Source organism: Petaurus breviceps, unplaced genomic scaffold (assembly GCF_028583685.1).
Source record: "Petaurus breviceps papuanus isolate PSGF00001 unplaced genomic scaffold, PetGlider_PUasm1.0 140, whole genome shotgun sequence".
Lineage (NCBI taxonomy): Eukaryota > Metazoa > Chordata > Mammalia > Diprotodontia > Petauridae > Petaurus > Petaurus breviceps.
The window spans coordinates 52,722,485-52,734,077 of NW_027185698.1; the positions used below are offsets into that span (position 1 = coordinate 52,722,485).

At 36.3% G+C, this 11,593-nt stretch overlaps 1 protein-coding gene across 4 annotated transcripts in view; it reads left to right on the top strand.

The window, feature by feature from the left end:
* The window catches only part of UEVLD (UEV and lactate/malate dehyrogenase domains), a 69,695-nt gene extending 58,102 nt beyond the window's left edge, over window positions 1–11,593 (top strand). For all 4 annotated transcript variants that reach the window (XM_069072980.1, XM_069072972.1, XM_069072991.1 and 1 more), the window contains 3 exons: window positions 6,687–6,750; window positions 8,575–8,698; window positions 10,077–11,593. In XM_069072980.1, the coding sequence (XP_068929081.1) occupies window positions 6,687–6,750; window positions 8,575–8,698; window positions 10,077–10,244 (356 nt within the window). In that variant the 3' untranslated portion in view covers window positions 10,245–11,593. The remainder of the gene's footprint in view (window positions 1–6,686; window positions 6,751–8,574; window positions 8,699–10,076) is intronic.

The window sequence follows — 11,593 nt, forward strand, 5'->3', positions numbered from 1 at the left end:
TTCACCTGTAAAGTGAGGCTAGTTAGATTAAATGATTTCTAAAGCTCCTTCCAATCCTAAATCCTAGGATTCTTGTTACCTCACATCTGGACTATTGTAGCTACTGCCTAACTGGACTCACAACATCCAAGTTCTTCATCTAATATGCCCTACACTCTTCTGCCCAAATAATCTCCCAAAAGAACCATTTTCATCACGAAACTCCTCTATTCAAAACCCTTCAGTTGCCTCCAGTATAAAGTCTATGCTTTTTAGCCTTTTGTTCAAGTTTTTATACAGTGTGGTCTCAGCCTAGCTTTATTTACCTCATCTCCTACTTCTCCCCTAGTTTGATTGGGCCAAATTTGTCTGCTTGTGGCTCTAAGCACAACTTTACTCAGAATGCCTTTCTTTGCCTATGGAGATCCAACACAGACTTAATTCATCAGCAAGCATTGTTCAGGATGTGCTAGGCATTGTGCTGGGGGTATAAATGTAAAAAATATGTAATCCCTCCTTTAAGGGACTTATCTTCTATTGGAGAGACAGCAAATATATGAATCTGTATGTGGATATAGATATAGATATATCTACATCTACACACACATATGTATTATCTACAGTTCAAGGTGGTTTAGGGGGAGGAGGGCACTGACTGGGGGCTGTCATGAAAGGCTTTGTGTAGAGAGTGGTGTAAAAGAAGCAAAAGATTCGTTAAAGTAGAGATGGGGGGGGCTGGGAGAGTGCTTCTCAGGCAGGAGGGATGGCTTCTGCTGAGACACAGAAATCTATTACTTCATATGTGTGAGGAGCCCCAGGAAGTCAATTCTGCTAGACTAGGGAGTGCATGATGGGGAGTAATGCACAGCATTACTGTACATTACTTGTACATTACTGTACAAGGCTAGAAGATTGATCCACACCACATTTGGAAGGACTCTGATGCCAAGCTGACCATTTCAGATCATGGTCATCTTTTTCTCCTCTGAACTCTTTTCATTTATTATTATCTGTTATACTCATTTGACAGCTGATCTCTTTACAACCTTCTGACATCAGAACTACTTTTATTGTAGTCTGAAATTATCTTCTTTAACAGGCTGTTAGTATAACTTTGGTTCCTCATAAATCCTAAAGTACTTGAGGGCAAAAGAATGTATCTTCTCCTTCTGTGGCTTCTGCAGCACTGGTGTCAAACTCAAATCGAAACAGCTACATTTTTACTTAGTAAGCCGTCAGTTAATGTTATCTATGCTCTATTGTACATTTATTCTCTTAACATTTCCCAATTGCATTTTAATCTGCTTGGGTGCAAGAGTTTTGCTTGGGGGACCTGTAAGTTTGATATCTTTGTCCTGTAGGAATTAACACAATGCTGTTATGCACATGGAAAGTGCTCGGCTTATTTAAAACAGATCTTTAAATTTTATTTAAATCAGTTATTTAAAATAATGCTTATTAACTGATTAACTCACATCTAAGTGTGGGAAAAGTTTCAGAAAAGCTTTGCTGATTCTGCAGCAATGTGGAAGTGACTACATTTCACCAGTACACATAGATTGCTCTTAGTTTTTGTCTTTGTTCCTGTTAACATTATGTTGAGAGGGTCAATCCAAGAAATACCCTTGAAAAACAAATCATTCAGTCAGTTAATCAGGTATTTATTAAGTACGTACTATTTGCCAGGCTGCTAAGCACTGGAAATCTAAAAATAAACAATGAAAAAATTTCTACTCATGTTGAAGAAATGACTTACATACTAATTAGGAAAACAAGTACAAATAAAAATTATATAGCATAGGGACAGCTAGGTGGTGCAGTGAATAGAGGGCCAGCCCTGGAATCAGGAGGACCTGAGTTCAAATCCAACCTCAAACACTGAAGTAGCCATGTGACCTTGGGCAAGTCATTTAACCCCAATTGCCCTGCCTTCCCCCTCCCAAAAAAATAGCATAAATATAAAGTTCATTAATAGTATATATTGAATGAATGAGTGAATGAATATTAATTTATTCTATCATATTTTAAATTTTGATTTGTTCTCATATAGTAAGGGGGAAATGGAGAGATACTAGTTTTGTTTAGGTAAGCTCATTTCCATATAGATTTGGGAGGAGAAAAAATTCAGAAACATTTATTACCAATCTATCAGACCATGATATAGGAAAAAACACTAGATATTTAGTCAGAAACCTATGTTTGAGTCACTTAGCTGGGTAACCAAGGGCAAATCCCTTAATTTCTATGAACTTCAGATTCTTTATTCATAAAGTTAGTATAGAATCTCAGAATCCCAGAGGCCATCTAGTCTAACTAGTACCTAAACAAAATCTCTACTGCAACCAGCTAACAGGGAGAGCATCCTGCCTTTGCATATAGACCTTAATTGGAAAAGACTCTAAGAGACTTTCACGGATTGTAGGCTCATTGTTAACAATGTCTGACAAAATACTGATAGAATAATTAGAATAAAACATTAATAGAATAATAGAAACTGAGTTATAATCTGGTCCTTATATCTTTATCTGAAAAGATTCTCTTCTAGTATTATATGAACTGCTTATACCCTTGGTCCTCCAATTGAAACCTGGTTTTGCACTCCCTCTGCTGGTGACAGCATTAGACAGATGTAGAGGTCCCAGCTTTTAGGTTAGCTCAGGGCTTCTTAAACTTTTCCACTCACAATCCTTTCAAAACTTCTTAAACTATGGGTTGTGACGCACGACCCACAATTTAAGAAGTGCTGATTTAGCTGATGTTTTTATCTGATCTTTTGACAAAACTGGGTGGCCATAGTTGTTTTTCAGGGATATAAAGCTTGGAAAGAATGGGAAGGATGGCCTTCATCTGGGACTTGAATTGACCCAAGCTTAGACACTAGGAAAAAATGCTATAGGAAGCAAGCTTTTTTTCTATTTATTGAGATTTAAAATTATTGTGAACATGATAAAGATCAACAGACCTGAATAATTCCACCTCAAACAACAGGAAACAAGGATTGTATATAAAACCTCAAATCTGTTACATACAGCTTGTATAAAGCGTGTTAATGTCAGCATGTTAGTTTTAAAGTTGCCTTATATCTGGGGTGTTCAGGAGAGCTAGCATCTCTGGTGTGAGGGCTTCCCAAGCCCTTTTCAGGGCTGTTCATCCACCTTTTGTGTCCACCTGATTCACCTAACTCTCACCTGTGGCTCCAAGAAGCTGCAGCATGTACATAGGCCACACCCTGGTAAATTGTCTGTGGGCAAATGGGCTAAACCAGGTTAAGGGTAACCAACAAACGTCAAACCGTCAATGAGTTAGGGGAATGTCATCCCCAAGCATGTGAAGACTTTCCCCAGTGGAGTGATCGGATGAAAACAGATTGTTCAACGGCCATGAAGACAGCTGAAATGGGTGCTGTGGAGCACTTAATCAGTCATGGAAGACACCAAGGTCATCTGCTGCAGCCTGGGCCATCTCTAGTCATCATGACTCTTGTCCTTCCATTGGACTTTGATGACTCAGGAAGAATGAGTCTGAGGACTTTGTGCAGTTCTGCCTCACTTAAATCCAGTTCACAAGAACGTCAAGATATCACTCTGTGATGTAATTGGTCCCCTTTGAAAACAAAGGACAGACAATATTTCCCTTTGAACTTCCTTCTCTTCTGTGCATTTTAAAAAGTATTTGATTTATTTTTTTTCTTTTCTTCATTTTTACCTTGACATCAGTATCAGTAAATCTCTCCTCTCTAACTCTGACCATTTTATCTGGCTGTCCCCATACCTGGAATGCTCTACCTCTTCAACTCTGCCTGCCAACTTCCACGGCTTCCTTGAAGTCTCAAATAAAATCTCTTCTTTTACAAGAAGTCTTTCCCAACCTATCCTAATTTTAATGCCTTCCCTCTGTTAATTATTTCCTATTTGTCCTATATATATCCTGTATTATCCTATATATGTTTGTATCCTATATCCTTGCTTTTGTAAACATATATTTTGCATGTTGTCCCTCCCATTAAATTGTAACCCCCTTGAGTGTCTTTTGCCTCTTTTTATATTTCCAGAGCTTAGCACAGTGTCTGGCACATTTAGGTGCTTAATAAATGCCTATTGTTTAAAATCACATCTGAGCATGGGAAAAGTGTTAGAAAAACTGCTGATTCTACAGTAATATGGAAATGACTACATTTCCCCAGCACATACAAATTGCCCTTAGTTTTGTCTTTGTTTGTGTTAACATTATGTTGAGGGGTTAATCAAAGAAATACCATTGAAAAACAAATCAGTCATTTAATCTGTTATCTAATAAGTACCTACTGTTTGCCAGGCACTTTGCTGAATGCTGGGAATATAAAAACAAAGAATGAAAAAAATTCCTACTCATACTGAAGCAATGCACTTACATTCTACTGGGAAAAGGAGTACAGATATTCATGTATATATATATATATATATATGTATATACGATATACACACAATTAATAAGAAGTATACACAAAATAATTTGGGAGGGAGGGTGCTAGTAGTTAGGGAAAGTAGGAAAGGCTTATGAAGATGGTGTTTGACCTATATCAAATTGTTTACCTTCTCAATTGGTGGGGGGAGGAGGGAAGAAAGGAGAGAATTTGGAACTCAAAAATTTTTAAAAATGCATGTCAAAAATTGTTTTTACATGTAATGGGGGAGGAATAAAATATCAAATCTTTTAAAAAGATGGCGTTTGCTCCAAATCTTAAAGAAAGCATTTATTAAGCACCTACTGTCTGACGGGCACAGTTCTAGGCAGTGGTGGTACAAATAAAAAGAATAAAACAATGCTAATTCTCAAGAAACACATTCTGACAGAGAGGACAATAATAATAATATCTAAATTTATATAGCACTTTTAGTTCCTGTTATTCTGTCCATTTTACAGATGAGAAACAGACAAATGACTTGCCTAGCATAACACAGCTAGTAAATTCTCTAGGCACTATTCAAAGTCAGACCTTTCTGACTCTAAAGTTCAGCTTTTTTTCCACCATGATTCTCAGTTTCCTAGACAACAAGTATATATGTAAATATATGCAGAATAAACAAATAGACTAAATCAAAATAGTTAAATACAAAGTAGTTTTGGAAGAACTCTTAGAGATTTCAGGATCAGAAAAGAATTCATACTGAGGCAGAGGTGAGGAGGGAGTTCATTCCAGGCATGTAGGATGGCCAATACAAAGGTATGAAGATGGAACATGGAGTGTGGTGTGTGCTGGACAGAGAAAGCTAGTTTGGCCGGATCATAGAATGTGGGAGGGGGAGTCAGGATGCAGAAAAGATAGTTTGGAGCCAGATTTGAAGAGTTTTAAAAATTAAACAGGGAATATGTGGGCTTTGGCATGGCAACAACACCCCTCATCCACCTCCTAGAAGTCACCTAACATCCCTCTGGAGACCATTGTGGAGGTTATTGAGCTGGATATACCCTGGAAGCATACTCCAAAGACCTGTAAGATATGGTTAGTTCAACAAAACCAAGTTTTATTGGGACAACAAAGATTTCATGGTCCAGAGTGATGATTCATTAGGATCAATCAGTTGTACATCTCTGTGGAAAACAGCTTGAAGATTAAATCTGTGCAAAATTTAAATTCACAGGGATTAGAATTTTTCGTACGAGCCAATGCAGGACCAGATCCCAGTGGCAGCCAATTCTTTGTGACCTTGACCTCCATCCAGTGTTGATGGGAAACGTTCCATTTATGCCAAGGCATAGATAGAGATGGTGAATCCTGTGAAAATAGTGGAGATAAATTCTCAGGATGTGGTGATATGAAGACTATCATGAATTACCCATCTGGATTAAATCAGTGTCTAAATGCTGGCCTGTCCCATCCACTTGCATTAACATCTCCTCAGAGCTTATTCTGTTAACCATTCCTCAGAAGACCTATTGACATCAGGCTAAATGACTTCTAAATTCTCACCTGTTTGCTCTTGCATCATCATTGTATTTACCCATAAATCCAGTGTCTCAGATGCACTAGAAATGGAAGTACATTTTAATAGTATTATTTCTTTTCTCACTACATAAATGCAATACATTAATGCATGCATACATTACTGCAACTGATCAGAACTGTTCCTCTCCTGTATTTGTTTCTTCTGATCCATCTGAGAAGTAATAGAATGTAGAATGAGGAGATGTTTAAAAAAAAACTGAATAGAGAGCTTTATATTGATGTTGAGGCAATAGGGGGCTCCTGGAGTTAATTGAAAGGGAATTGACGTGATCAGATCTGTGCTCATAGAAATTTACTTTTGCAGCAGTATGGAGGATAAACTGGAGGGATTAGAGACTTGAAGCAGGGAGACCGATTAGGAGGCCATTGCAAGAAGTGAAGAAGGCCTGAGCTAAGGTGGTGGCTGTGTGAGTAGAGAGAAAGGATCAGATATGATGGATAGGTAGAAACAGTAAGGTTTGGCAACTAATTAGTTGAGAGAGGTGAGGATTTGAGGATAACCATTTGACATAAAGGGTCTTTTTCACTTTAAAGCCATCAACAGTATATGTGAGAACCTCAAATGAAAATGTGATAGTAGCAAGAAAGGGGAAAAAGACATTTTTACTAAGTTCAGTATAGGCACTTCTTTAGCACAAAGGGTCTCTATTTAGAATTTTTTCTTCTTAACCATAGAAAGAAACTGACCTAATAAATGTAAATATATTTATTTAATTTCCAGTACCTATGTGGGGTAGTCAGGAAGAAGCGGTGGCTCCCAGCTTCCAGGTGCAGCTGTCCAACAGGTAACAAAATGAATTTTAAATAAACTTCATATAGTGTCAGAAACATGATGGCCCAGTGGCCTCTTTTAGGCATTCTAACCACTTTCAATGATCCAGTCAACCAATTTTTCATTGAAATGAACATATCTTATAGAAATTTTTTTTTTTGGCTTTTTGGAGGGAAGAGGGCAGGGCAGGCAGGGTTAAGTGACTTGCCCAAGGTCACACGGCTAGTAAGTGTTAAGTGACTGAGGCTGGATTTGAACTCAGGTTCTCCTGACTCCAAGGCCAGTGCTTTATTCACTGCACCACCTAGCCACCCCTTATAGAATTTTCATAATTGTATTTGTATAGATTCCAGTTGTATCTGTGTTACATGCTGAAAATATGGGGCCATTTCAGTGTAGATTTGCATTTAGGGATGGAGACTACACCTGTGATTTCATTGGTTTAAGTGATTGGGGGTAGTTTACTCATTTGTGATGTGGATGGACTTTTTCAGTCACTTCCTGGTGTCAAGGTAACTGAAAAGCTAAATTAGTAATCAAAAAATTGTTTGGTAAGCCTGGGATCAAAACAAAGGGAATCATCATTTTGAGACATTATTTCTTCCAGGTTGTGGTAGAGTATAGGGAGTTATCCCTCCTCTATTACAGCAAATACTTTTCTTCTCATTCTGCCACATAGTCTCTACCCCTTGGACAGTGCTGGGTAAACAAGAGCAAATTTTTTGTCGTTGGCTTGCCTTTTTAAAATGTCTCACAAGTCACTATCCTATTATAACAATATCATCTTGGGGTAGATTACAATACAATTTAGTTTAATTTGTTTACATTTTAGATTGGCATCTACGGCAATGATGCCTTACTGTCTCTTGATGATTTTGATTTCAGGATGATTTCTGTTTTGCTTTGTTTTGTTTTGTTGCTTTTTGGAGATCAGTTGGGGTTAAGTGATTTACCCAAAGTCACACGGCTAGTAAGTGTGTCAAGTGTCTGAGGTTAGATTTGAACTCAGGTCCTCCTGACTCCATGGCTGGTGCTCTCTTTACTGCACTACCTAGCCACCCCATGATTTTTTTTTTTAATGTCCCTCGTTCAGGCCTTACAGTTTCCGTTACAATTATCATAGGAAAATTAATAGTCTTCCTTGCTGTGCTCTATGCCATTTGAAATGACTGCCTAGATCTTTAATTTTTTAATTCTGTCATCAAATATTTTTAGAATGTAACATAAGGATCCCCTGTGATGAGCTTATGGGGGGATCTAAACAAGAGTTTCACAGGATAGACAGAGATGGATGGGCAGCAAAATGAGCAGCAATCTACCTCATTGAAGGAAACATCCAAAATGGAAGGGATTACAGACTCAATAGAGTATCTAAGTGATAAAATTTCTAACCCAGCTCTAACTGAAGAAAGCAATGTCTACATAATGATTTTTTTTTTTGGATTTTTGGAGGACAATTGGGGTTAAGTGACATGCCCAGGGTCACACGGCGTGTGTGTGTGTGTGTGTGTGTGTGTTATGTCTGAGGTCATATTTGAACTCAGGTCCTCCTGGTTCCAGGACCTGCCCTCTATTCACTGCGCCACCTAGCCGCCGCTACATAATGATTTATTTTCAAAGAATGTATCATCTTGTTTTAATTTTTAAAAGGAACAGAAATATAGGCAACTGCCTTTAAAGAAAACCTTAAATAATCATCAGATTCTAGGTAACTCACTAAATTGTTCCTAAAGAAGTCATATTCATGTGCCACAGAAGTTCTTATACTATGTATAGTATGTAGAGCTAAGTAAGAGTAAGTATATCTTTTCTGACCTTTTTTTCCCTTCTAACTTAGAGCCATGGAAATATTAAAAGTAAAAGGTCAAAGATCCTGGTCTGTGGGTCTTTCCGTGTCTGACCTAGTTGACAGTATCATAAACAATAAGAAGAAAGTTCATTCTGTATCAGTTTTAGCAAAGGTAAACTTTATTCTCTTTGTATCATTATGTTTTTCTTTTGATATTAGTCTAATTTGATGTTTTTTATCTGCATAAATATCTCTATTGTCATAGGATAAAATAGCTGGCTGGGGAGTTTCTGTTTTCAGTCTATTTGTTTTATATTAGGCATTTGAAAATTACAAATTATTGAATTTTTAAAAATCAGACTTTTATTACCTTTGTTCTCGGCCTTATCTGCATGTAAGATTAAGCTACAGTTTAGGGTTATTTTTTTTTATCCTTCTGCAGTTCATTATTAATATGAATCTTGGAAAGGTAGCTAATATGTTAGATGATAAGACTCTAAAAAGATTTCTACAGGCTGGAATCATGCTGAATTTTAACAAGAGGAAATAACTCAAGGGATAACTACAAAGTCCTATATTTAGGTTTTTTAAATTACATAAGTACACTATGGGGAAATGTTCTTTAAAAGCATTCTACATGAAAAGAGCAATAAATTTTAGTTGACTACAGACTTAATATGAGTTAACATTATGATGTGGTAGCCAAAGACAGATGAAATCTTAGCTTATAGTAATAGATTTTTAATGTCCAGAACAAAGAAAGTGATATTCCTTCTTCCTTCTTTGCTAGTGTCAGATTCCCTTTAGAATTCTGTTTAGTTCTGGGGGCTATATTTTAGAGAGGACATCAGAAAATTGTATTATGTCCTTGGAAGGATGATGAAGTTGGTGAAAGAGACTCAAAATCATGTCATAGGAAAGTGGTTGGAAGAAATAGGAATGTATTTAACCTGAGAAGGAGAAGGTGACATTTCCTGGCTTTGCGACCATGGCCATGTCACATATTCTTTCTAAGTCTCAGTTTCCTATCTTTCAAGTGAGGGAGTTGGATGATGATGATGACCCCTAGGCCCTTTCCAACTCTAAATCTATGATTCTATAAGTAGTAGCATGGTAAATTCTAGCTCTCTATATCAAACTGTCCAAAAAATAAAATGGATTTTTTTGGTATGATAGTAAATTTTCTTCCTCTGGAGGTATTAGAGTAAAAACTATATGACCCCTTATTGGGAGTGTCAGAGAGTGGATTCATCCATCAGGCAGAGATTGGAATTCAGTGATTCCTAATGTCCCTTCCACCTCCAAGATGCTGTGAATCAGAAATAGTGAATATTGAGGCTTACATACTGAGTACCATCAGTAATTTTTTTGCTTGTTTCTGATAACGAGATCTTAGATTCAGAAAATAAATGAAAAAAGACAAAAGAGAAAAATTCATCTTCTTAAATAATTAACTTAAAAGAAAAAAGCTAGCCCACATTTAAGATTTTAACTTCTTTTCTTTGTGAGCTATATATGTTTTCTATATAATCTTTATCTCTCCATTTCAGGGGTATTATAACATAAACAATGAAGTATTTTTAAGCTTACCTTGCATCCTTGGAGACAAAGGTGTGTCTGAAGTCATCAAAGCCTCATCGAAGGAAGATCTGGTGACTGAGAAACTCCTGAGCAGTGCATCATCAATTCATAGTCTCCAAAACCAACTGAAACTTTAAAAAGAATTTTAGTTTTGTAGTTTCTGGTACTAAAGTATACAGTTTTATAAAAGAGGTGGCAAAGGAGGTGGTTTTGAGTTTCTTTCTGTCGTTATGACTACCCAATCCTTACAGTGCTTTACTCATAGTTTTTATAAAGTACATGCCATCATAGTCCCTTTTTTAACTAGTACTTTTTTGATTATTTGAATACAAATTAAAAAGAAAAATTATACCCTGGTGTGCATTTTTCCTCCTGTGAAATCTATGCTGTACTTTAACTTTGGGGGCACTGCAAAGTATTTGGACACTTTGCTTGCAATGTGTGTTTCATTTTTAAATATGTAATGTAACATACACAAAATTAATACTTGGGAAATACTTTGAAAATGGTAAGTCATTTTTTAGTTTAAAAGTAAGGTTTAACAATCTAAGTGTGTCATTTTTTTTTTTTTAAGCAATCGGGGTTAAGTAACTTGCTCAAGGTTACACGGCCAGGTGTTTCTGGGTGGGTGCTAAGTGTCTGAGCCCGGGATTCGATCTCCAAGTCTTCTCAACACTGGAGCCGGTGCTCTTACTCGCTGTGCTACCTGGCTGCCCCAAGTGTGTCATTTTTTAAAAGATCCTATATAACTTTATAATTATTAGATTTGCACTAAGTTTCTACAGTTGATTCAAGAATTATGCAATTTTTAATAATAATATGTTTTGCTAATTATTGACTATGGTATTTAGCAAAATACTTCATTCAAGTCAAGCATTTAATAAGCAGCTACTGCTCTATGCTTAGTCATATTTTTTCTTTAATTGAATTAACAACCAAAAATGTAAAAATATTTGATATACACTTTAGAACAATGAAATTAATTTTGTTGGTATATCTGAAGGAAAAAAATAACTGTTTTGGTCTTGTCTGCCAGAAGAAATTTTATTTATTTTAACTTCAATTTAATATCTAAGTGTTTCTAACTTAAAGAGAGAAATATCCAAAATGGCACAGTCTTCCCTGGCTCCTCCCCCATGCCTTTAGACCTGTCTCTACCTCAAGGCAATTTGATGTAACATTTATAGGAATGAACAAGCAAAATGTCATTCTGTGTTAGAACTTTATCATCATTGCAAGTTAACTCTTGAAAAAATATTAATATTCCACTCTTTGTTTTAGGTATTCCAGAAAAAAATTATTTAATATTAATTTAACATATCCAAGCATTTTTACCTTAGAAAATACATTTTTGGGGTTAATATTCTACTTCAACAAGTAGGATAGTCATGTAATAACTACTCAGTTCTTTCTTTCATTAAGCTAATATAAGGTTGGGGATTATTAATATCTTAAATAAAATTGTTTCTGGAACTTTCACCAGTTA